Source organism: Ostrinia nubilalis, chromosome 14 (assembly GCF_963855985.1).
Source record: "Ostrinia nubilalis chromosome 14, ilOstNubi1.1, whole genome shotgun sequence".
Taxonomy (NCBI): domain Eukaryota; kingdom Metazoa; phylum Arthropoda; class Insecta; order Lepidoptera; family Crambidae; genus Ostrinia; species Ostrinia nubilalis.
In genome coordinates this window covers 9,494,197-9,520,816 of record NC_087101.1, presented here as the reverse complement: position 1 = coordinate 9,520,816, position 26,620 = coordinate 9,494,197, and the positions used below count along the sequence as shown (strand labels likewise).

The 26,620-nt window shown below is 39.6% G+C and overlaps 3 protein-coding genes and 1 non-coding gene across 4 annotated transcripts in view; 1 reads left to right on the top strand and 3 right to left on the bottom strand.

The window, feature by feature from the left end:
* Positions 1–4,535, bottom strand: LOC135078106 (chymotrypsin-1-like). The gene is made up of 5 exons (XM_063972681.1): positions 4,424–4,535; positions 3,111–3,345; positions 1,840–2,074; positions 1,074–1,247; positions 1–177 (listed from the first exon to the last, which is right to left on the bottom strand). Exons 1-5 carry the CDS (start codon positions 4,473–4,475, stop codon positions 28–30), a joined length of 846 nt encoding a protein of 281 aa, XP_063828751.1. The 5' UTR covers positions 4,476–4,535; the 3' UTR covers positions 1–27.
* Positions 4,536–6,085: 1,550 nt separating this feature from the next.
* LOC135077855 (chymotrypsin-1-like) lies at positions 6,086–10,685 on the bottom strand. Its single transcript, XM_063972392.1, has 5 exons — positions 10,608–10,685; positions 10,105–10,354; positions 9,544–9,778; positions 7,296–7,469; positions 6,086–6,241 (listed from the first exon to the last, which is right to left on the bottom strand). Exons 1-5 carry the CDS (start codon positions 10,657–10,659, stop codon positions 6,095–6,097), a joined length of 858 nt encoding a protein of 285 aa, XP_063828462.1. The 5' UTR covers positions 10,660–10,685; the 3' UTR covers positions 6,086–6,094.
* LOC135078371 (U1 spliceosomal RNA) lies at positions 9,135–9,296 on the top strand. Its single transcript, XR_010258589.1, has one exon. It is a non-coding gene; the product is annotated as a U1 spliceosomal RNA (small nuclear RNA).
* A 1,205-nt stretch (positions 10,686–11,890) lies between the features above and the next one.
* LOC135078323 (anaphase-promoting complex subunit 1) overlaps positions 11,891–26,620 on the bottom strand; it is a 31,181-nt gene continuing 16,451 nt past the window's right edge. Inside the window, exons 20-34 of the mRNA XM_063972922.1 lie at positions 26,343–26,505; positions 25,608–25,787; positions 24,465–24,635; positions 23,640–23,958; positions 23,540–23,598; positions 22,607–22,730; positions 21,610–21,811; positions 20,682–20,804; positions 19,840–19,905; positions 18,799–18,864; positions 17,660–17,793; positions 16,904–17,009; positions 16,239–16,381; positions 13,738–14,161; positions 11,891–13,519 (exon numbers count right to left, since the gene is read on the bottom strand). Coding sequence (XP_063828992.1) covers positions 13,082–13,519; positions 13,738–14,161; positions 16,239–16,381; positions 16,904–17,009; positions 17,660–17,793; positions 18,799–18,864; positions 19,840–19,905; positions 20,682–20,804; positions 21,610–21,811; positions 22,607–22,730; positions 23,540–23,598; positions 23,640–23,958; positions 24,465–24,635; positions 25,608–25,787; positions 26,343–26,505 — 2,718 coding nt within the window. The 3' untranslated portion in view covers positions 11,891–13,081. The remainder of the gene's footprint in view (positions 13,520–13,737; positions 14,162–16,238; positions 16,382–16,903; positions 17,010–17,659; positions 17,794–18,798; positions 18,865–19,839; positions 19,906–20,681; positions 20,805–21,609; positions 21,812–22,606; positions 22,731–23,539; positions 23,599–23,639; positions 23,959–24,464; positions 24,636–25,607; positions 25,788–26,342; positions 26,506–26,620) is intronic.

Genomic DNA, 26,620 nt, shown 5'->3' with positions numbered 1-26,620 from the left:
TTTGCACGATCATATCAAGTCATTTATTCAAGCAACGAAGTGGCGGGCGACCCAGTCTTGGAAGGCGCTGACTCGGACGAACATATCGGGAGCGCCGCGGGCGCAGGGGAAGCCCCACGACACGATTCCGATCTGGGTGCCGCGGTCCAGGCGGACTAGAGCGCTGCCGGAGTCACCCTGCAAGAAAAAACATAAATAAATAAACAATTTCCACAACAGCCAGTCTTATGCGCCGCATCCAGGTGTTCCTGCGACTTTCACAAGATCGTAGGTTCGCATAGTGGAAATCCTTGTCCAGAAATGGACGTCATTTAGATGAAACGCATAAATGAAATAATCAATAAGTACTAGCTTCTTGACTATAGTCCCGGCAAAGTAGAAGACTACTCCCACTTTTCCCGTAGATGTTGTAAAAAGCGATTAGGAGACAATAGGCTCCCTATTGCGTCCAGCCATCAAGAAAAGTGGACGCGGACGCCAAATCCTTTAATTGTATATTGCAAATAAGTACAGTGGAGACGAAATGACCTAGTAGCTTCTGCCTGCAGCTTCATCCTCATGAATTTTGGTCTGTCATAGCAACAGCGTCACCAGTAAAAGAAAAGCTTAGTAAATTATAAGTTATGCACTAAATACACACTTGGTTGCACTAAGTAGAGTGCACTTTATTCATCAAGTATACAATATGTCTACGCCCAACAATCAAATCTAGCTTTTTTGGCTATGCTTTAACTTCGAACTCATATGTCCAATGACAGTTTAACTTATTCCCGGGACAAACTTGACCTTCACTGGTCGAGTTTTTATTGGAGGTCAAGCTATACATAGATCCTGGTTACACAGGAGTTGCAGCGGTGGGAACGAGAGGTGGGAATAAGTAGTCCCGTTTTTTTCATCGTCATCATCATTTCAGCTATAGGACGTCACCTGGTGAACATAGGCCTCCCAATGATTTCCACAATGGCCGGTTGGTGGCGGCCTGCATCCAGCGCCTTCCTGCTACCTTTATGAGGTCGGTCCACCTTGTCCTGTTTTTTGGCTTTGCCCAAAAATATACGTTCGTTCAAACTTACGTTGCACATGCCGTGGTTCGGCGAGTGGATGATGCAGAGCTCGACGTGGGGTTCCACCGGTGGGGCGGCGACGTTGAAGTCGACGGAGGCCTGGGCGACGTCGCGCACGCACTGATCGCCGGAGATGGTGGTCACGGTCAACTCGAGGAGCTGAGCGGAGATGGGACCGCCGGCCTGGAAAAAGAGAAGGATTTTGTTTGTATTCGTGATAATTTTTCCATCAGCTGAAAAAGTTTTGCGAGTTCTAAGTGATCATCATTGATTGTCGGGTTAGGTGAGACGCAGGTCAAGGCTAGCCATTGTTGTTAAACAGCTCTCTAGTGCCAATAGTTTCCAAGCAAAACCTCGGACAGACAGACAGACATATCGAAACTAAAGGGTTCCTTGTCAGGACTACGGAACGCTAAAAAGTATGGTAACGCGAAAATAAAAAAGGTTTTTGCTAATGAATTCCTGCAAGAATATATAACTTATGCCATTGGTAATTATAAGTAGCAAAGATTATTGTTGTACCTACTAGTCAATGATTCACATGGACTTTGGCTATGTTGGGCGTTGGCGTTTTGTGATGTTATGCGACGATCTAAGATTTACACTATTTACACGACGTTACCAAATTATGGATGACTTTAAAAAGTCAGTTCTTTAGTTCACATTTTTTGTATTCAAAGCTTAAATTGATATAACTATTAGCCAACCATTACTTATTGAAAGTCTGTTTTAAATATTTTAATTTAACAGAAAATAATATGTATGCTGAACTCACCCTGATTCTGCCCCAACCAGCGGCTCTGGACTGGATTCCAGCACCGGCGTAATCATAAGACACAGTGATGGGCTGGACGAGGTTGGTGAACACCACAGGCGAGGAGGTGATCAGCACTCCGATGTCGTTCTTGATGGTCTGGCTGACGTAGTGCTCGTGAGTCACGTTGCGGGCCAGGGCGTAGGCCACTCCACCCTGGTTCCAGTTGTTGGTGCCGACGGTCACGCGGAGGGAGCTAGAAAAACAATTTATATTGGTATATTTCAGGGCTTCTCAAAACCCCTATGTTCGTGACAAGGTTTACGTAATGGTGGCTTGATGACTGGCAAGCACGTGCGGCATATATGAAGGTCTTTTAAAAACTTCATTTTCTTCACAGTCAATTTTAGTGGGGGTCCCCACTGGGGGATTTAGTTAAGGGGTTCGCTGTCACCTGGAAACTTTAACAGGGGTTCGTTTGAGATACCCTGGTACTTTATTTTATCTAATAGAAGGTACAGACAGAATTGTCAGTCATATTGGGTTTTATTCGCGGTCAAGCTGTAGATCTTGGCTATACAGGAGTTACAGCGGTGGGAACGAGAGGTGGGAATAGTCCCGTCAGAAGTCCCGTTGTCGGTCACATGGCAACCTCACCATTTGCGCAAGAGTTGCAAATGCAATTGTTGTAATTTTTAAGGAAAAGCTTAACTTAAACGTTGGTTCAGTCTTTTTGTTTTTGTTATTTACTAAGTATATTGCAATGACTAATGTGATTTAATAAATAATTATTGATTTCTATCTATAAAATAATGTGCGTTTAAGTTTTATTAGCCAGATATGGCGCGATAACAAATACCTATGTGTATTATAAAGATATAAATATCACTATCAAAGAGCTTTCCCTTTCAGAAAAGTCGAAATAATAAGTAATACGTGTTTGTACCTACATACAATGAACCTTCCAACCTTCAAAAATGAGGTTTGAGCTATATTAGTTACATTATGCACTTATTTATTGCAGTTGATGCACTAAATAGTTTGTCAGGGAGAAAGATGATCATCATAACGATCGTTGACATCGTACCTAATCATACCTGCTCAGAGAACCGAAGTCCGAAGCTGAAGACAGCAGCGATGCAGTGGGCAGCGGTCAGAACAGTAGGTACCTACGGGAGGAGATGAGAGAGCCACCGCAGACGAAGCTCTTGATCAGGAGACCGTTGCTCATAGCCCCATGTTAGACCCAACGTTTATAAAACAACAGAAGGCTGCTACGGCCTAAGACGTACCTGCTCAGAGACCCGAAGCTGAAGACAGCAGCGATGCAGTGGGCAGCGGTCAGAACAGTGCGGGAGGAGATGAGAGAGCCACCGCAGACGAAGCTCCTGATCAGGACACCGTTGCTCATGGCCACCATGTGAGGGTGGGCGCCGATGGCTGCCACCGTCCCGCCGACGATGCGGGAATCTGGGTTGGCATGCTCGAAGAACTGGGACAGGTCATCCGACGCGGGCTTGGGGATAGCTGGAATTATAATGATAATTTAAGACTTTTTATTTTATACTATCAGGCTGAAAGTATAGTGGAGTCGAATCTTAGGAGTCAATTAATTATTTTCGAAAAATGAGAGTAGGTACTCGTATGCCTAGACACTGATGTTTATTTTAAGATAGTGTAGTTTCTCGCTATTGTATAGGGACGAGATTTATTATTAAACTAGCGGCCGCCCGCGACTTCGTACGCGTGGATCCCGTTTTACCCCCTTAGGGGCCCGTTCCCGTGGGAATTTCGGGAATTCCTTTCTTAGTGCACCTCTACGGTAGCTAAGCTACGTCCCTTCCAAATTTCAAGTGCCTACGTTTAGCCGTTTAGGCTGTGCGTTGATATGTCAGTCAGTCAGTTTCTCCTTTTATATATTTAGATTAAGTAGATGATGATTAAGTACCTATACGAGGACGAGTGTTCCTCTTTATTAAACCTACAAGATTTTGCGCCACCTCAAATTATGTTGTGAGCCAGCATTGTTTCATAAATAAGGCCGAATGAAATATTGTTTCAAATTATTAAACAATCCAGTTAAGATTTATCGGTATTCAATGGTAAAATACGCTTACGCTTTATTTTGTAATCGCGATTCAGGGCCTGAATTAATTTATCAAACATCACGTGGACACGTGCCTCCTGATAATGATTACTGAATAATTTGTATTAATTGATAAATATTAAAGATAACTTATTTGAACACAATTTCGTACTTATTTAAAAATTTGGCTTAGGCAAGTTCACAACTTTACTTAAGTACCTATGTTAGAACTAGGTATCATCCCAGAACCAGATGTTTTTAAAAAGTGTGATTGCGCTTTTTATAGTTATCTAAATCAGTGCGAATGAGTTATCATAACTAGCATAATAATTGAGACACTAATAATTCTACGAAATAAAATAAAAACCTAGTAAAAGACACTTAAGTAGGCCTACCTATCGAGCAATAAATAAACAGTTTAAAAAACAGACAGCATTTCAAAATGTTAATCTAAGTTACTGTTATTTTAAAAAATAACGGGGAAGGGGATTTAGTACTTTTATAAGCTAGAAAACTTACCTAGACATCCCACGAGCAGGATGAAGAAAAGGATTCCGGTTTTTACTGCCATTTTGGAAGCCCGAGAAGGATTTGAACGTAAATGATTAATGCACAGATTTTTATAGACCGGCTCAAACTATCTACGAATTAATTGATAGGCCAGATTAAAGTTACCCTAGATAACAAATGACGACACTTAATTAGTTTAACCTCATAACAAAAACGTTTCTGAAGTTGATAAGGTGCAGGATTAAAAACAAAATAAGTAGGTACGTATTTACCTGGGTACTAATTTTAATCGCAGTCTGAGGATTAAAAAAACCAATACAACTTACCTACTTATTTGCGTGCGCTCGTACCTACCTACTTAGGTACTGCCAGTTACAAGGAAAGGGACAATAATAATTTTCTATGATTTTGTTATGGTAAGAACACGGGAATTGACGCGATCAAATTCATAAGTAAGTAAATATGAAATAATTAAAACGTTAACAATAAGTAAGTTTGTTTTGCTTTTATACTGCGTTGCACCGACCGTGGTCACAGGCCGACTGGGGAAGCTGTGATACCGACATACTTATTGCGATCGTGTGTAATCTTCTATTAGGTATGTCAGAAGCTTCCTCTTCTTTTGTGGGTTTTCCATAGAATACTATTTTTTTTAAACCGCCAGAAGAAGATGGTAACTTAACTACACGTAGCTTTATTAAAACTCAAGATTAACTAATCAATTACAGTCAATTACTAAGATGAGCACAGATTTGTTAAGCCTTCGCCTGGAATCATCACATAAATCAGGTCCTAACGTGCTAACATTACATAAAATTAACATAGTATTTTGGGATCTCCATAACTGTCGCTGTCGTTTTTACCAGCGTCTTACGATGGATTATTATGTTTGGCAGTCTGGATAAATCTTCAAAATAGCTCACATTTGACTAGGTCAATGGAACTTTATGTGACTGCTAAACACCCTTACTTATTTCAGATTAGGTGACGGTACAAAATCATAGATTACAGACAAATGAGCTTATACTTAATTAAATTAGCATGCTGGCTACTTATAAACAGTCAATCTGGAAATAATTGGGAAAGACCTATGTTCAAAATTGGACGTCTTATGGCTAAAATCGAGATATCACAGCGGCTCGGGCTTAACGAAGTGTTTTCGGTTAATTTCAACTGTTGGCTTTTCCCTCTAATAGATCATAGTTTTATCTACTTGGGTCTGATTAGCCGATACTACTGAGTAATGGATTTATCAATAGATATCTAACTATGAAAAAACCAGAATAATCAATTGAAAAATTAATTAAGTACATTTATCTAACGCGTGTCTAATAAGTAGATTGTAAAGTTATTTGTAATTGATAAAAAGATGACTTGACTAAAAGGCACTGATAATCACGAAACTAATACCTACTGGATTACAAAAAAAATTGGATACTGTTTATAAAGTCACTTGTATGTAGTCTATACCATTATTCCCTACTATAGGTAGTAAAAACTTATGAAAAATTGTGGTATCAATCTATCAATCAAAATAATTTGATGCAATCTCTACTACAATGCACCAAATGCACTGCACTTGTTATCATTGATATGAATTTCGTTTATTATTACTATCGGTATCGGCTTAAAATAAAACGACTATTCCATTCAGTTTAGCAGATCGTGTTTATTCATTTATTAACGGAGGTGCTGGTTGATCCAGGATTGGAAGGCGCTGACTCGGACGAACACGTCGGGCGCTCCGAGGGCGCAAGGGAAGCCCCACGACACGATTCCGATCTGGGTGCCGCGGTCGATGCGGACCAAAGCACTACCGGAGTCACCCTGAAATGACAAAATGAACCATGAATTAGAGAATAATATTTCACTATTTTAAGCATCTCCTACAAAATGGGGGGGAAATAATAAGTCTAGCTTTGTATACCTACTCACTTTATCAGAGTCTTGCATTTTGTAAGCGCGCGTTAGCAAGTTCTAACATTTAATATGCACTAATGGGTTAAGTATAATTAATGTTAATTTCTAATCTTTGTTTTATTTATTTCGAACGAAAGTCGTCCACTGCTGGTGCATCGTATGCTATATTCATGCAGGCGCTTCCCGTGACCTTCTCCAGATAAGTAGTCAATCCAGTGACCGGGGCTGTTACGTTTCGATCCGTGATCGCCACTAAAACATTTTGTGCCTATTTTTGTATCCATATGGGCCCTCGCCCACAGCGACTCTTTGTAGCGATGCAGTCGCGCTGCTGTAGCACGTTAGCAGAGTCTGACGTTAGTAGCGCGTTGGCATCACTTCTGTAGTGCGTTGCAAATGCGACTAACGCGCGTTAGTAGCGATTCTGTCACCGTGGGCGAGGGCCCTAAGACAAAGCATCAACATTCAAAATGACGTGCTCATCTACTTACGCGGCAAGTGCCTCTGCCTATGGAGTGGAAGGTGCACAGCTCGATGTGTGGTTCTACAGGCGGAGCACGAATGTTGAGCGTCACCGACGCTTTGCTGACCGTCAATGGTGGGTAGTTGGATTTCTATTAACGTCATACTTACCTTAAAACTGCAGTTGACACCGGTGATTGGACACAAATGACGCTTGAACTCCCCACACTAGTTTCTCTTGAGTATCCGCAAGCAGCACTAGTGACGATAGTTTAGAAACTTTAGATCCTAAACCCCAATTTATCTCACGTTACTTTCAATATTGTGGCCTTGTCTAAGATTGAAAAAAACTTAGTGACTTACGCGGCAAGTGCCTCTGCCTATGGAGTGGAAGGTGCACAGCTCGATGTGTGGTTCTACGGGCGGCGCGTGGATGTTGAGCGTCACCGACGCCTCCTTATGACAAGGGAACAAGATCCAAAATAGCTTAATAACTTACGCGGCAAGTGCCTCTGCCTGGGGAGTGGAAGGTGCACAGCTCGATGTGTGGTTCTACAGGCGGAGCACGAATGTTGAGCGTCACCGATGCTAGCGCCGCGTCGCGCACGCATTGCTGGCCGTCGATGGTGGGAAGCTGGACTTCTAGTAGCGAGGCTGGGATGGCTGCGTTAGCCTGAGAAATAAAAAATAAAAACTGAGTTACAATGTGTTTGCGATAAAAAAAAAGAAAAAGGTAAAAAATACAATATTATGTGTTTGGTTACGCTTGGGAAATAATTTTCTGTATCATATTACATTTTCATGTAATTGAGGAAAATATATGTTATAAATTTAATTTTATCTATACCTACTTGAGTACTTGTAGTCTGTATCTTATTGCATTTTAAGCACCACCAAACTAATTTCTATTCTAAATAAAACTATTTCTTTCCGATTAGCCCAAAGTTCGCCTCATATACCAATGTATGTGGCATTGAGAATAAATAAATACTAGTACCTAATTAATTAGGTTATCATTAATTTGAAAACATAGCAAAAGTTAAAAATTGATTAAAAAATATTTTTAACTTTTGCTATGTTTTCAAATTAATGATAACTATCAAAATAATATTTCTTGAACAACAAGAATGGATTACCCCACAGGCAATACCAGGCCAGAACCGGCGCAAAATTAAATAAAATTACGTAATTTATGCACCCTCGTCTCGTGTTGGCAGACCGGCTGGGTCGCACGCAACGCAACACGTGCTGATTTTAGCATGCTTTGTAAGTTGGAAGGTGTGTCATGCGGCGCGAGTTAGTTTCCACCAATATGGCGCTAGATGGCACTGTGCGCACTTGACTCGCGATATCAGAGTTTTTTTTCCGGTAAAGACTACCCCTGCCAACCGATTAGAGATGGGTTATACTAGGTAAATTTGATACTAGGTGCACCTATTCCAAGTATTTATTAATACGTGATCCAAATACCTGTTCCACTTAGTACGTAGTAATTTACCATACTTGACGCGACTAGTGCGGACTAATCCACGTATTATGACTTTAAAATACAATTTTCTTTGAAAAGATCCACTCGTAGTATTAATAATGCAATTTGAAATTGAATAATAATGTTTTTGCTGGTTGTTGATTGATTGATATCCTCCCTTCATAAGTTCATACTTCAACAGGCTTAGGACTGTCAACTTAAAAGTTGGCGTATTTAAAAGATATCAATTTCATAAAAATATTTACATAATTTTTTCTATTTTTTATTTATGCTATTATCACGGACGCGTGACAACAAACCAAAACAAACCTGTCGGAAGAATAAAAACTGGTTTTTTACCGGCTAGTCAACAAGGAGTGAGCTGGATGAGAGAGAACAAAAATTAAAATATTCAAAACCTTACCTGTGTACAAATAGAGTTTAAATTACGTAATACATCAAACACCTATTCCTATCTCACACCTGCCTGCGCTCAAATTTGTTTGTCAGACAGAGACGGAGTGAATCTCTACGTTCGCACATAAGCTTAGCGAGAAATACGCGGTGCGCGTAATACACGACTACGGATTATGCAATAATAACCTCTATTACTTTGAGGGTAGGGTCGGAAATCGTGTAATTTAAAAAATACTTAGTGAGAAATACGCGGTGTGCGTAATACACGACTACGGATTATGCAATAATAACCTCTATTACTTTGATGGTAGGGTCGGAAATCGTGTAATTTAAAAAATACTACGTGGATCAAGTATTTTAAAAATTGGAATAGGTGCCACTTAGTACTGTAAAATACCTAGTGTGTGGATCTGTTCTAGTAAATACGTCTCATCTCTACACCGATCTTAAAGCATACTTACCTGGCATAGGGGACACCGTGATCATGAAGGCGGTTCCCCCAGGGCGAGGCTGTTCCATTGCACTGCGGAACGGTTGACCCCTGCGATTATCCCTAATGTGGATAACTCGGATGCGTAATTTTTGGTAGTGGGGACTGCGTACGCGCCGTCCCCCCAGAATTCCCTCTATAATGTATTGGTAGCCTTTAGAAAGCGAATATCATGCCGTCCTATAAGGCATTTCTACCAGTATTGGACAGATTATAAACAGAAAAAATCGTTTGGTGGTGCTTTTACAAATCCGCGTATAGTATTAATTGAGATTAAAATAAAAAAAATGAAAACGTGCCTATCTTCTTACGGAACTAAGTATTTGCAACACCGCGCAAGTATGCTTATTATTAACAAAAAAAATAACTCACACTGGTCCTGCCCCATCCAGCAGCTCTAGCCTGCACATTGCCCGGAACGAAATCAAAGCTCAGCGAGATCGGGCTGACGAGGTTGTTGAACACAATGTTAGAGGCCGTAAACAGCATTCCGATGTCGTTCTTGATGGTACCGCTGACGTAGTGCTGGTGGGTCGCGTTGCCGGATAGACTGAGCGTCTGTCCGCCTTGGTTCCAGCGGTTGGTACCTACGGTGACGCGGAGAGAGCTGGAAGCGAGAAAATTGGCATTTAAATGTTGAGGTGTTCTAATTTATAAATGTGTTGGAGTTTAGTAGTAGAAGAAAATTATGTTATTTTGTTATTTAAATAAGCAATCGGCATGCGCGGCATCTTCACACATTTGTTTTGCAGTTGAGCAACTGATCTTAATATGCCATGCCACTAAGGTGTTTCTTACTAATATTTTAATTAAGAAATAATTAGGGGAGCGGGCGCCTCTTGGGCCTGAAAAGTATTTATTTATTTGCATTTTCTCTTTAATTTCTTTACACTTTTTCGCTGTCAAATAAGGCTTTTTGTATTCTATTCTAACCTGCTAAGAGACCCGAAGCTGAAGAACGCAGCGATGCAGTGAGCAGCGGTCAACACAGTTCTCTGGGAAAGCACAGACCCTCCACACTGGAAACTCCTAAGTATGGTTCCAGAGGTGAGAGCCACCATATGCGGGTGGGCCCCGTTAGCGGCCTCCGTGCCCCCCACGATGCGAGCGTCGGATGAGTCGTCGAAATCTTCTTGGTCGAAGAATATCGACATATCGTCATACTCGGGCGGTGTTGGGATGGCTGGAATAGAGAATGAAGATTTATTTTTGATGCCATTTAAAAAAGAAAACAAAGAAAAATAAATTTAAGTTATTTACTAATTTACGCTGCCTTTTCATATGAATCTTTATGGCACATTTTATTATGCTTTTTTAACGAACGTTTTTCTTTATTCGTACTCAAGTTAGCAAGGGATTAAATATTGCAAAGCTCTTTTATCACGTTTGTAGCGTTTAAGTTTAATTTAATTAAATTCTAGTGACTTTTAACTTACCCAAGCATCCCAACACGATGGTGATAAAAATTATTCCAGACTTGAAAGCCATTTTGGAAGCCCGAGTATGAATAAAATTGACCACATAATAGAAAAGATTTCTATATTTATATTCCGTTGATATCAATCTAAAAGCGAAATCAATCAATTAGATAATACATTGAAGATTAATGATATAATAGCACTTTGTGTACCTAATTTGAAAAAGATTCATTAGTTTTTAAAACGTGTAAAAACCACCACACGTAGCGGATTAAAATATTTATCAATAAAAATGTAACGCGTATGTTTGTTTTTCATATAAAATATTAATGATAATTATGACAAAGTTACTCTCCAAATAGTATGTAATTACATTAAAATAGAAATTAACACAATAGATTTTTATAACACGAAGAAACTGTTATATTATTATTAAGATGATAATGATAAAATAAAAACTCACCCATACATTCCAATTATTCAAGGACGAGGATAACAATATTTTGTCATGTTGAAGAGGAACATGTTGGACGAGCGATTCATTTGTCCCATTAGTGGACGCGTTTTCTGTCCTGACATTGGAATCACTGGCATAAACAAGTGTAAGAAACCTTTCTATGATTGTTTTAATGAAAGCCGAGTGCAGTTAGTGTATTTCAAAAGTACGCAAAAATATCGGCTAGATCTAATCTTAAACAAATATCAGTGAGTACTTAAGTATATACACAAACCCAGGGTGGAAAATCCGTATGTACAGTCAGCGTCTAGTTCGTGACATCCAAAGTGGGCAAAAAGTTGACGAAACATCTGTATCGCCATAAACGCCTTCCAAAAGGACCTGCCTCTGCGCCGTGCTTATCCACAGGAGAGATACAAATAATAATAATAATAATAAATATCCTTGTACATTTTACACTACAACCTTATTCCAATTGTAACAAAGAAGTGTTGCGAACTTTTTGGTCACATTGGATGTCACGAACTATTTTACGCTGACTGTACAATAGAATTAGATAGATGATAATGGCCGACACTAATTTTGATTGATCCTTAGTCATTTAGTTTCAGGTCTCATAAACGAACGTTAAATATTTTAAAGTATTGAAAAGAAAAAAATGTGCAGTCGAAAAACGTAGCACAACTTTTACGAATCCAACCAGTGATTATAATAATTAATAAGTACATAGAATATTGTATTTCTAACGTAAGTATATCTGTGAATTTAGTAAAAACTGCAGATATAGATCACTAAAAATAACGATGTCTTTGAGTATAAAAAGATCAAACCATTATGTATTTATAAAATAGTTTTAATCACCATTCAAGCATAGTTTTCATGTTTATAAATATCACACGTTTCTTATCTGATATTAATACTAAATAGTGTTTGATTTTAGACTGGTGTCAATAGTAAATGTAGATATTTACATAAAAATATACAGGGTGAATTTTTGAAACTGCCAAATTTATAGATAGTGTTGAATTTTTACCACAGAATTTAGGTAATTTAAAGTTCTAAGACGCAAATCATTTTCCAAATCTGATAAGGAATACATACAAACTTTTACAAGACCAACAGAGGTTTTGTCAACCACTCACCCTATTACATTTGCTTATTATGTTTATTTACATTCCTTTAGACAATACCGTTTGTATTTTATATAGCACACATCATTACATTGAAACTCTATGTACACTACTTACATAGAATGCAATACATGTTTCTAACTAGATGAATACACGGCGTACATTCGCGTATTTCTGTCGTCCAAAGAAGTACAAGCGACTACAATATTATTCGAAATAAAGGGCACCAGATATTTCAATTTGGTATGAAATATAGTACAAATCTGCTTAGCAGACGTACAAACATAGTACATGTAAAATTATTTGGACACTACTACATAAGCCTTAACTATAACAATTTAATTTTGTCTAGCCAAATGTAAGATCACAATTTCGAGCGTTTTATTATGCATAAACAACACGCTTATGAATATCAGTCTTCCTAACAAAATATCAAAATTAAATATATTACATACATTGACAAATGTAAAGCTTAGCGTAAATGTGCGTTTATTTGTATAGAAAATCTTAAACTTACACTAATTAAGTAATCTCATTTACATAGCAGTTGTTTACCACAATTTTAAATAAGTAGATACTAAAATCAAAAACAAATTAACGCACTGAACTATTAACATGCTATATGGTTCAATTTGAAGCAATCATTGGAGCGAACTTTCACAAAGCAAACTGCGACAGAAAGTAGCCAAGTTTTCCTAAATTGCACCATATTAACCTATGATTTTCAACCAAATTGAACTTTAAGAACACAAACAGCAACACAAGCCACAAATATATGCTTAATGCAATGTCTTTCACACAAAACGGCTACATTATAGGTCTTAAAGTCTTGTTTAACACCAGTCGTGAACACAGTCCCCGCGACAGCGCGAGCGGGTAACGTACCCGCACGACAAAGACCTTAATCATCTAAGCAAAAGTTCAATTTTGCTCAACGCCTCGATGCTCAAACTCATATTCTCCAGATCCATGATAACCCCCAACTCATTATCGCTCATCACATTCCTTAAAACACCTCTAGGGAGATCGTGGTACACTAGATATGAACTCAAAATCTTCTTCATGTCTTCCTCGCATGAACTGATTTTTCTACTGCTAGGTAGACCTAGGTATTTTCTCAGATAGGGTATTATTTTGATCTCCCACCCGTCGAAAATGTTGCCCACTCTTTGCTTGATTGCGAGAGTGAATTCTGTGGATATGAGAGGCTCGTTTTGGACGTCTTGGCCGTCTATTTTCATCTCATCCATGGTTCGTTTGTTGTAGTTGTCGATTTGTGATAGTAGCAACTTGATTTGCCACATGTGGTAGGTCGACGGTTCGGTTTTCATGGTTTTTATTATCTGAAAGTGATATAATAGTCAAATTAAATGATTTGTTAAAGATATCAAGTTAAATTAATCAACGATACGACAAAATGCATGTTATAAGATAAAAAAATAGGTACGGGGTAAACAAATGCACATAATATTTGGAATACAATAGCTGTATATTAATTAAATCGTACATCAATTGTTGCCTAGTTTTACATACTACAAAATATTAATTTTCTATATCTTACCTTCAAGAAAGTCGTCCAAATAGGCAACGCGCACAATATATCTTTGACGACACACTCATAAGTCACCATACTCAAGCCTTGTACGTGATCTTGCTCCTCTTTGCTATATTTCCTACACATACATTGCTTCGTCATATACGGTTCGTTCTTAACACCCTTCCTTTTCTTCGATACAAGAAGACAGTCCGCACAAATGTTTGTGCCAAAAGTGTGGTCTTTGTACAGGTAATGTTTAACGAAATTTCGCACTTGGTCGTCGTTGGTAAAGAGCTCAATATTGTCTGCGGTGGCCGACCAAATGTTGGCCTTGTCCAAGGTCAATGTTTGGGCCAATATTGTTAGGAATCCGTGCGGGTCGTCCAGATAAGATAGGCAGCCAGCGCGTTGTTTTATGTCTATACACCATGTGTATTCTAAGAAAGTCCTGAAAGAATAAATTTTCGTATTAATTGATATGAATAGACTAAACTAAAAGGTCAACTGGTAATTTCGATCAATAATAAACCCAAATGCTTGTTTAAGTTTTATAGGTAAGGTAAATAAAATAGTATTATTAAATTAATTAATCAATGATAAAATTAAGCACATTAAATACGTAATTCATTATTGTGAAGGTAATAACCGATACTATATCTTATCATTTGGAGTAATGATGATCATATCTTCAATGTCACAAATAAGTGTCACATCATCTATCTATATTAGTGCCTACGTCCTCGTTATAGTTATTTTACTATGCCTTGTAGTCCAGTCAATAAAGCATTATAGATGGAAAACTGTAGAACACAATTTCTGACTTCAGGACTTTATTTAGACTAGTTAGGAGGTGAACATAGCAAAAGTCCCCGCCCTTAGCCCTTGAGCCGGCGGGGAGAGGGGGGTTTAAAGGTGCCACTTTTCGGTTTTTCGCTTAATCCTCGGAAACTATGCGTCCTAGTGACATGACTACTTTGAACCAAAAAAAGCATATTCAATTTGCTACAGGTGAGATCGACAAGTTTTTCTATAAATTGTATAGTTTTCGCGGCATCTGCTCTAGAAGGTCTGTAATATTGGAAATTTTATTTTTGTCTTACATGTTCCCATCAGGAGAAAATCGACTAAATCAATATTGAGCAATCATTCTAGACATGCAGGAGCATGTTAAGCCTAGTTCCAGCGAGGGGACTACACCGTGCGTATATTTAGACGAATCACTTTGAGCCACTTTTGACTCCTCATCACTCAAAAACTACTGTGCATTAACACTTCAAATTTGGCTCATGTGTTGAGACTTGCAAGATATACATCAGTTTCAAATTTCATAAATATGCCTCAAACGGTTCTTTAGATATTGACATCCAAAAATCTACATGTCTGACCTATAGACCAAATTCTAACCACTTCCAGATGACCTCGAAGGTTAAAATTTGGCATCCAGAAAGGTAGTTATGTAAATACAAAGGAACAAATAAAAAACCAGTAAATTTTAACATTTCACATGTGATAGATAGATTTTAGTGCTCTAAATATCGATTTTTGAACGTCAATACCTAAATAACCGTTTGAGGTATATTTATGAAATTTGAAGCTGATGTATATCTTGCAAGTCTCAATACATGAGCCAAATTTGAAGTGTTAATGCACAGCAGTTTTTGAATGATGAGGAGTCAAAAGTGGCTCTAATTGGTTCGTCTAAATATACGCACGGTGCAGTCCCCTCCATGGAACTAGGCTTAACATGCTCCCGCATGTCTATAGTGTTTGCTCAATGTTGATTTAGTCGATTTTCTCCTGAAAGGAACATGTAAAACAACAATAAATTTTCCAATTTTACAGACCTTCTAGAGCAGACGCCGCAAAAACTATACAAGATATAGAAAAACTTGACGGTCTCACCTGTAGCAAATTGAATAAGCTTTTTTTGGTTCATAGTAGTCATGTCACAAGGACGCATAGTTTCCGAGGATTAAGCGAAAAACCGAAAAGTGGTACCTTTAAACCCCCCTCTCCCCGCCGGCTCAAAGGCTAAGGGCGAGGACTTTTGCTATGTTCACCACCTAACTAGGCTAAATAAAGTCCCGAGGTCAGAAATTGTGTTCCACGGATTTCTCTCTACACCGTCGTTAAGGCATTCATTGACTGGACTATTGGTACAGTTAGTCAATTAGTTCGTGACACCCAAAGTATCCAAAAAGTTCGCAACGCATCTTTTTTTACAATAGGATAAGGTTGTATTGTAAACCTTTTGTCCACTTTGGGTGTCACGAATTATTTACGCTGACTGTACTTAAGCTAAATCCAGACGAGGAGGTCTAGACAAAGTGCAAATTATAATCGCAAACCAGTCGAAAAATGGTCGATATGCCTTTTTTGTATGGAGTTTTGATAGATCCGATTACAAATTGCAACTTGTCTAGGCGAGCATTATGGTATCTTAAGTAATTGTGATAGGGGTGATTTTGCAACAAAATTTACAGTCTCATGTGCTATCGATTCATACTTTACATTTAATTACTTACTTCAATTGGTCCCAATTGCGATCCCTCTGGAATGTGATTGGCCAATATCGGGGGTCGTTGATTTTCACTTCTTTCAGCGTATCCAACTCGGGCAGTATACAGGGTGCTTGCACTTCTTTGACAACACCACTCAAGTCTATCAGCTGAAAGAAAATAAAAATAATGTAGTTCCAATATACTCGTACAACATTTTGTATTTTAATTTAACAGCTATCTTCAAAGTTTTGCAATACTTTAGTTACTAAGTGAAAATTATAAGTACTTTATTGCTATTTATATTATAACACCCTGTAACTTAATAAACACATAGGGGGCGGTTGGCTGAAAAAAGAATTGTTAGCGCTTATAAGAAAAATGGCGTTCGTTTAGCGGTAAGTGTAAAAATGTATGGAAAACGCCACTATTGAAGTTAGCAAACGTGTCCTCGCGGCAAACATGCTAAAGTTTTCAGCGGTTGCCATGGGCGATCGATATTTTGCTTACAACTTTTAACAATTCTCTCTCATTCGGCCAAACGCTCTCATTGATTGAATTCATAAAGCGAAAGATCATTAGAATAATCAAGGCAGTATGACAGAGAGAAACATCAAACACATATTATGTTTATAATAGCGTAGAGGAGGGCATAGTTGCGTAAATAGTAATTTATTATAGACTAATCTAACCTGTACGTGCGCGTAACAGATCTTCCCATTGCTTATATCCCGCGGCAGTATCAGTCGAGGTTCCACGGCCAACACATACAAATGTCTGAACGCCTGTAAGTGATACCTGTAAAATAATTTCAAGTTAATAATTAATAATAAGTTATCCAGGTAATTACCTGGATACGCTAAATACACACAAAAAAATAAACACAATATAATAATAACGAAGAAATTTATTACGGACAGATTAATAGAATATGTTAGTTATTGATAAGTTATTACTAGCTAATAGGGATGTTTCCTGGGTCAAAAAGCAAGAGTTTTAATTAGTCCGTCAGTTAACTTATCAAAAAATACTCTACACGTATTTTTCACTTTTGCAAACTAATGAAAATTTAAAGAGATAAAGCGCGCCAAAGTTCATAAGAAGAGGCCCGTGACGTCAATGCTTGCATAAAAGTGCCGCACGTTGTGACGTCGTGCGGAACTTCAACGCACCATAACTATGTACATAATTATTTGTTAGATTGACAAATAAAAATATATGTGTCCAATATTATTTGATATTAAACATGACGGACTAAAAAAATTTTTTTAGGAAACTAGCCTATTCTTGATATACACATGATCTATAGATATTTATATCGATCGACATAATAATTTCAGCAGAGTATATTTCTTTCCGAAGAGTAGCGATAACTCTTTTTGCTTATTTGAGTTACATAGAAAGAGACAGAAAACAACACGGATTTGTCTATTGTGTTTGTAACATACCTGTTATCTTCGCTATGAGTGGGGAACTTGGGGAAGAAAGCAGCCAGCAATGCAGCTATCGCCGTGGGGGTCGTGCTCAATGTGGCCCGGCCTCCTCCCAGGAACAGGAGACCGATGGTGCAGTGTACCGCCATCTAAAATATAAAATAAATGAGTTCAGTCACCATGATTTTTATAGAAGACATAATAATGTAAAAAACTAAATATCATGAAAATTTGTAAGTTAAAACGATTAATTAATAAGCCTTGAAAGAAAACCCAATGCTAAACGGATTATTTTCAAATAAATATATTATTTCATCAGTTTTAGAGTCGGCGAGCAAGTGACCTCACAGCTGTTGCCGAAATTCAGTATAAATAAATAATAAATAAATAATAATAAATAAATAAATATCCTTAGACATTTTACACTGCGCTTCTAGTCCCAAACTAAGCAAAGCTTGTACTATGGGTACTAGACAACGGATATAAACGTACTTAAATAGTTTGTTTTTTGTAAATACATACTTATAATACATAGAAAACACCCAGTGCAATACAAACAAATATGTTCATGCACACAAATGTTTGTACTGTGCGGGAATCGAACCCGCTACCTCTGGAATAGTAGTCCGTTTCGAACCATTACACCAAACGGCCGACTAAACGTCAACTAGTCAAAGAGTATGCATAAACGTCAACTCTAGCATAATGGCGTTCTACGTAGTTGTAATAGATTTTGTAAAAATAAATCATATTCGTAACAAGAATGCATACTTAGGTAGTTTGACTTGCAGTCACCCTACAGCCACGAGTGCAAAAACGTATACAACCCGTTACTTAATCAGAGATGGAATTGTGTAAAGCAATCGTTATCATTTGACAGTTCATAACGTACGATTATTCTGTCAAACGCTTTGTTTAACTGACTTTATCGTACGTTATGAACTGTCAAATGATTAAGATTGCTTTACACAATTCCACCTCTGTGTAATAAGGTTTAAATTCCAATAGACATTATACCTTTGAAAATTATAAATAACTTGAAAAAATCGAACTGCCTAAGGCGCCTTAGGCAGTTCGATTTTTTCAAGTTATTTATAATTTTCAAATTAGTTTGAGATGCGACTCTTAACGCTAAAAATTAAATGACATTAAACCTGTCCTCCATGCGTGAGAGTGGGCGTGGCCGGCGTGGCGGGTGACGCGGCGGCGGACGGCACGCGCTAACAAACCGTTACTTATTCCGCTGTAATAAGATTGAAATTCCAATAAAGACATTATACCTGTTCTCCATGCGTGAGACACACCCGCAACACTTGGATGTCGCCTCGCCCCGCCATTATACAACCCGTTATTTATTCCGCTGTGACATACTTGACTTATGTCCTATGTCCCCTAGATGGGGCAGAGGGCGTCCACAACAGTCCTCCATCGCGTTCGGTCTTGAGCTACGCGTTTGATCTCGCTCCAAGTCTTGCCGATCTTCTACGCCTCGTCTGCCACAGTGCGCCGCCAAGTTTGCTCGGGGCGACCACGTTTGCGTTTTCCTTGGGGGTTCCAATCCAGAGCCTGCTTGGGGATGTGATCGGGATCCCTTCGGAGAGTGTGGCCAATCCAGTTCCACTTGCGGCGCTTGATCTGCTGGTCGATCGGAATTTCGTGGCAGCGTTCCCATAGCTCGACGTTGGAGATTTTATTTCGCTGTTCGTTCGTTCGTTTCAGCCAAATGACGTCCACTGCTGGACAAAGGCCTCCCCCAAGGTTTTCCACAATGAACGGTCCTGCGCTGCCCGCATCCAGGCTCTTCCCGCGACCTTTACCAGATCGTCGGTCCACCTAGTAGGAGGCCTGCCCACGCTACGTCTTCCAGCCCGTGGTCGCCACTCGAGAACCTTCCTGCCCCAACGGCCATCGTCTCTACGAGCTATGTGCCCCGCCCACTGCCACTTGATTTTAGCAATTCTGCGATGCGCCAATGCGTGTTGCCAGTGATGGTATACGGATCTGAGACGTGGTCGCTTACTATGGGCCTCATAAGAAGGCTCAAGGTCACCCAAAGGGCGATGGAGCGGGCTATGCTCGGAGTTATCGTGTCATTATAGTAATCGAATCAGAAATGAGGAGATCCGCAGGAGAACCAAAGTAACTCGAGACCTTATTCCGCTGTAATAAGGTTTAAATTCCAATAGACATTATACCTGTCCGCCATGCGTGAGAGTGGGCGTGGCCGGCGTGGCGGGTGACGCGGCGGCGGACGGCACGCGCTAACAAACCATTACTTATTCCGCTGTAATAAGGTTTAAATTCCAATAGACATGTGGCGACATCTACGATACGCCACTACAAACGTGTATGTACCAACAGATGGCGCTGTTACGACTGCACTATGGCACACTCCGCCGCTCATACAAACCTGCATTGCGGTGACGGAGTTTTCTACCCTGCCAAGTACAGTCGCGGAATGAAAAGGTTCGTCACCTTAGTGTCGGTTTTCGCTTGCACTAGGTACTGTAAGAATCAAAACTGCCAACATAACAGTGCAAGAAACAGTGCTGCTAACATTTAAATAAATATGACGTTTGCTAACGAATAAGGTTTTGCTTGTTTATTTTTCTATCCCATCAGTGCAATGCAATGATGACATTGACCAATTGACAATAGTTTTTTTTATTTAATAATGGCAGGTTGAACCAATAAGAAGGTTTTAGTTTATCAATCATAATAATCTTCTTAACAAGATAAATCGTCAAACAACTTTGATCTGTATAATTTTGAACTTTAATGACGAACAATTAAAGATTATTTTCTCTAACTCGTGATGATTCTGTAACATAGTTTCAAAAGGTAATATGTGCTCGCGATTCGTTGAAGGAATCAATTTGAAAACTGACGAACCTTTTCATTCCGTGACTGTACATATAGACAAACCAAGATGGTGTAAATTGGACCTTGGTCCCCGAGCATAACACCCGCTCGGAAGGAAGCACTAACATCTAGCTTCCTTATTGTGGTTGAACATCATATCCCACAGACATTATACCTGTCCGCCATGCGTGAGAGTGGGCGTGGCCGGCGTGGCGGGTGACGCGGCTGCGGACGGCACGCGCGCCCGCATGCGACGACAAACGCGCAACACTTGGATGTCGCCTCGCCCCGCCATTATCTGGGAAATAAATCATCTTCTAAATATAACTCAAAGGTGACTGACTGACATAGTGATCTATCAACGCACAGCCCAAACCACTGGACGGATCGGGCTGAAATTTGGCATGCAAGTAGATGTCATGACATAGGCATCCGCTAGAAAAGATTTTACGAAACTCAACCCCTAAGGAGGTAAAACGGGATCCACGGGTACGAAGTCGCGGGCGGCCGCTAGTTTTATTATAAAAGATGGGAGGAAATAATAACTAACAAATATCGTAGACTAGAGCAAGAGCTAAAAAAATATTCTTCTATTATATAAAATAATTGAAATTCTTCTTGACATTTATTCTTTTTAGAACCGAGGATTCTGGGTTCATTTCGAACCATAACGTGATGTTTTTTTTAAAACTATGTATGTCTTTTTGTAAATATTGCAAGATTTAATGAGGTTTACGTTTTGCGGTCCGCAGAAAAAACACTTCAGCGTAAGATCTTGTCACTTGCATATGGCTATCATTCTGATGAGCGTTATTGCGTCATAGGGACTATCGTATTAAGATTCACAAGCAGCAAGCAGGTTGCAAAAAAGGTGGCTGCCTACCTGATTTAGAGAACAATGGTGTCTGGACAAACCTCTAGAGGATTTAAGACACTATTTAAATCAAAGATGTAACGGCTAAATAATGTAATAATAAATAAATAAATTAGATTTTCTTACGATGCTTCGGCAGAATGTTACGTTCTAATCGAGCAATATGGTTATTTTGAGACCAATTGGTACAGTAATAACTATAAAAATACAAGAATAACAATCTCCTTACCATGCCAGCAGCTAGCAGGCAGACACAAAGACAGGCTTCCAAAGTAGACCTCCCAGCTAACTCCGCAACGCTCTTGGCACCTAAAGCCAGGAATAACCTGACGAAATGCATCACAGCGTCTCTCGCGTCCTCATCGCCGGAGCCGGCGAAACGCAGGCCGACTGCGAAACACGCGCCCGCTATTATGTTGCAGTACGCTTGGCTGGAATGGGTGGTAATAGGAATTTTAGTACTTCGAAAAAAAAAGATAGATAAGGCTGGGTTGCACCATCTTAGTTTAACTTTAACAAACGTCAAAAATCTTTCAAATAGACATGTTGACACCACAGTCAATTGACGTACTTTTTAAAACTGTCAAAACGAAACTCTCCCATAGATTTTGTATGGCACTACAAGCAAGTGACGTCACTATTATGTCAACTCAATTAAACGACTGTTTTCAATTACAATGCGACCAAAAATCGTAATTTACAGGTAATTTAAAATAAATTAAGTTTTTAAGACCAGAATGAAGGGTCTTTTCAAAACAGTTGTGGTTTCGAATTATTGGGGTTTGGTGTCAAACTGTCTATTCCATACAAAAAGCACCCGTTATCGTTATAATATTTACGTTTCAAGTTAGGTGTTGCAACTAAGTAAAAGTACACTACACAAGATAATAAAAGAAAAGAAAGAAGTCAAAGTAGTTTTGAATGATCAAAAAAGTTATTAATTCTTGCTACAACATAAATCTTAATTCACTGCCATGCAATTTATGGGTACCTCATAAAAAAAGGTTAGTTTCTCATAAATGATATTGATTTGAATAATATGTCACTAGGTATTTGTCATTTCCTGCAATCGAATTGGAAAATATTGAATTGAAAGCTTCTAGTTTGTTAAATATTCCAGAATTACAAGTCTTCAAACTTTGAAAAAGCTCGGTTGAGAAGGTTTATTTTTTATGACTTTTTGGCATTTCCAGTACAATAAATAATAGAATGAGATTTATACTCACTTCATAGCTTCATAATCGATGTGGTCCTCAGTGGGCTTCACGAAACAGTACGGCTTTATTGAAGCGGGTACTTGTTCTTCTATCCATTCCTCCGTCGCTTCGATACTGTCCCATAGCACTAATCCTATAACATATTGATATTAAACTTAGCAGGCACAAATCATAAATGCATATTGCCAACCATAATGAACTAAAAGAGACATTGTCAAGGTTCCAGCTTCTCACTAATCACAGATGAGTGGTTAGTTCTTTCTAAATCAGTCCTTGAGTTCATCACAATTTTTCACAGGAAAAAAGGGTGTGAGAGGCAGTCTCACGAGCTGACAGGCTGATGTTTGCACTACATTTAGACAGGGTCTGACGCTTCCGTCTTACCTGAGTGTATTGGTGGACAACCACCTTGATCAAGGATTCAGTGTACCAGGTAACTCCCAGATACATATTAGGCATTTAGCGGCCCAAGCAGATTTTACCTGAAAGTATGATTCTTAGAATGGGTCCTACGAAGACCAGCTGGTAGACATGCATTGGTATCGCGGTTTTTGTTTCACCGATGGCACCAGAGGATATATTACAAGTGCGAAATACCCCTTACTGCACAAGAAGCCTCACCGTAGGTACACAGTGACGTCTCACCTCGCGCTATGATCCGCAGCATGAGCAGGTCGGGCCGGACGTATAGTCTGGTCCGGGAGCACGTAGAATTTTGTCCAATGACCCCAAGCTACCCATCCTTACCGCACACTCACTGCGGGCGCCCGTCGCACAGTCGCGACAGCAATATAATTACGCGCGAGCGATAAGGATGGGTAGCTTGGGGTCATTGGACAAAATTCTACGTGCTCCCGGACCAGACTATAGTCGAGCTGGTAGGCGGTGGCGGGCGCCCGCAGCCGCCGCGTTGTTGGAGCGCGGTACACAGTGACGTCTCACCTCGCGCTATGATCCGCAGCATGAGCAGGTCGGGCCGCACGTAGTCGAGCTGGTAGGCGGTGGCCGCGTTGTTGGAGCGCGGTACACAGTGACGTCTCACCTCGCGCTATGATCCGCAGCATGAGCAGGTCGGGCCGCACGTAGTCGAGCTGGTAGGCGGTGGCCGCGTTGTTGGAGCGCGGTACACAGTGACGTCTCACCTCGCGCTATGATCCGCAGCATGAGCAGGTCGGGCCGCACGTAGTCGAGCTGGTAGGCGGTGGCGGGCGCCCGCAGCCAACCGGCGAGCGCCGCGTTGTTGGACCGCAGATACATGAGCCCGAGGGCGACCGTAGCCCCTGGAGACGTCACGTCAAGATTTACAGTTTGCCCCTCGCGGATTGCGAACGAGCCCTGCTTGTATTTTTCTCTTTGGGCACCTATGAAACGGATTGGTTTTATTTTTTAGTCTTCTTTCAGTCTGCCGCTCGATTGTTATCGTGAAAATGTCAGATTTAATTTTGATGAAACACAAAACAAGATTTTATTGCAAATTCTGATGATGATATGATACTGCTACAATACCTAATCTGTTAATAGACACAAGTTTGTGATCTATGGTCAATGTGTCGCTGTCCAGTGTCAGTTTAGAAATGATATGACAATTCGGAAGTAAACGTCAGATTAGCGTTATAGATGACCCACGCTGAACTGTCCCACCAAACTCAATGACAGGGGGGCGCTACCATCGTTCAACTGTATGGTTTCCAACATGGCAAAAATCGAAACCAGCGATCCGGTATTGACGGTGGCGCCACGCTGTCAATGTCATGGATAGGACAGTTCAGTATTTTGGATCTATACGCGATTAAGCAAGTGCAAATATCTAGTGTCTTATTGATGAGTTTATATCTTCCACGTTTATAAACACCTTAAACAGCCTTACCAGTGAGCGGGTGTTTGTCTCCTCCCAGCATATAGGTTCGGAGCCGCTGCGCGATGTGATCGGGCGCGTTCGAGCCTGCGCGTACGCACACGAATCCCAATGCTAGTCCTGCGGCTAAAGCGTAGCCTTCTCGCTCTACGCAGTTCTCCATTTCAGGGCCTGGGGGCTTACCTAGTGGAAAAATGTATTTAAAATTAAAGTACATATTTGTTTACAAATAGACAGTTCTTGGCATATAAATACGTCCTAAACAAAGCTTGCCCTATCACCTCTCGGGGACAATATATCGACTGGTAGAAGTAACAAAATGAACAATTACTAAATCTTTTATATTGTTCGGTGCTTAAACTCTAGACTCTATTCAATTGATTTTTGTTTTTACTAGTGTATAATTACCCTAACATTGCAAAAAGAAATGCTGTGTATACCTGTAATTGAGGTCATATACGTATCATGTGTTAAACCATGTTAAAATGTATGAACTGTATTATGTATGTGACTTTGTTGGTGTACCTAATAAATAAATAAATAAATAAAGTAACGGAAGATACTATAAACATCTTTTATCTAAATTCTGCGCGATATGATTGGATGCGTTCGAGCCTGCGCGTACGCACACGAAGCTTAGTGCTAGACCTGCAGATAAAGCGTAGCTCTACGCAGTTCTCCATTTCAGGGCCTGGGGGATTACCTGATGGAATTATGTTATTTAAATTCAAATTCTTTATTAGTATGAGAGATACGGGCAACGCAGGACCGGTTGTTGTAGAAATCTTTGGGGAATACCTTTTTCCAGCAGTGGACAGTATTTGTTGAAATGATAATCGTACCATAAAGTCTAGTCTATCTATTAAGTACCCTTTAATGGGACCATACTACGATTAGTATGGACCCATTAAAGGGCATTAAAGGGCAGGCAATAGATGATCAAAATATAGCTTGCTCTACCACCGCTTCGGGACATTATGAGCTGGTGCTAAGAAGAACTGTTGGAAGAAACTAAGCATCGTTTATAAGCAAGCAAGCGGCAACGGGATAATTTTAAATAAAGGTATTTTTGGATTTTTTACTTCAACAATACAATAAAGTAAGGGCTGTTGATGGATTTCGCATGTTATTTGATTAAAGTTTCTCTTTACTCACCAATTTCATTCAACAACACTTGCGCGTAATGTATATGGCCAGTGTCTTGGTATATCAGGCCAACGCCAAGCAAAGCGGCCACCAGGATGTTCTGTTGGATATCCAGTTCTATAGATGTGGGCGGTAGGAGCGGTTCTAAGTGTATGCTCATCATCTTAGTAGCCTGGACATCCATTGTTCCTGTAAGATGGGAATATTATTTATTGATACAGGACGTATTTTATTTACGATACAATATTGCAATATGATAAAAAAATCATACACTCATCTCAGTCAAATGGGAAGTAGTTACACATTACTGTAATTTTACTAAACGACTGCAGCAAAATAAATAGATTTGGTACAGTTTATGTATTTTGTATTGTAAAAAACGTACATACATCAAAATTATCTTTGGACTTTTGCAAATATCATTGACATCGAATATTAGTGAGGTAACAACAGAAATAAAAATCTAAACCTTAGACAGCTACTTTTTATATCGGAAAAAAAATCATGGTTCTAAAAGGTTTTTTTTATGGTAAGATTTATTCTGTCATTCAGCAGGGTGAAAAAAGTGGAACTTTTAGTGTCTTCATTTCACCTCGAAAGTGATATCACCACCGAAGTAGGTGGAATAAACCTCTATTATAGTTGTTGCAATTCACGACGGCGAGTGAGCACATGTGTGATGGCTCGATACTTGCGTTTTCAAAATTTTTGACACTATTGTTATATGCATGTACCTCTTCTTACCTCTATAAGTAGCGGCGAGTCCTAACAGCAGTCCCACACTGATCATCTCGTGGCACTTGACCAAGTATTCATACATGTTCATGAAGGGCATGTCGCGTAGATGACCATTGAGACCTAGAGCCATGAGGAAGCCGGCGTGCTCTGTTGACATTTCTTGGGTCCCCTGGAAAAAACATAGGATTTCATAGCTTTTACAATATTAGAGGTACTATTGTGTTTTGGCAGTTGGAGATAAGATAGTTTTTCCATGTTGAGGATTCTAGATGAAGCTCGGCCAC

Bases quoted from the DNA above. Each gene is read 5' to 3' on its own strand.
- LOC135078106 (XM_063972681.1), bottom strand. From the start codon at position 4,475: ATGGCAGTAAAAACCGGAATCCTTTTCTTCATCCTGCTCGTGGGATGT. The intron at 3,346-4,423 runs GTAAGTTTTCTA...TTATAATTCCAG, and splicing joins CCTGCTCGTGGGATGTCTAG to CTATCCCCAAGCCCGCGTCG. The intron at 1,248-1,839 runs GTGAGTTCAGCA...CTCTTTTTCCAG, and splicing joins CTGGTTGGGGCAGAATCAGG to GCCGGCGGTCCCATCTCCGC.
- LOC135077855 (XM_063972392.1), bottom strand. From the start codon at position 10,659: ATGGCTTTCAAGTCTGGAATAATTTTTATCACCATCGTGTTGGGATGC. The intron at 9,779-10,104 runs GTTAGAATAGAA...TCTCGCTTCCAG, and splicing joins AGCTTCGGGTCTCTTAGCAG to CTCTCTCCGCGTCACCGTAG. The intron at 7,470-9,543 runs GTGAGTTATTTT...TTTATTTCTCAG, and splicing joins CTGGATGGGGCAGGACCAGT to GCTAACGCAGCCATCCCAGC.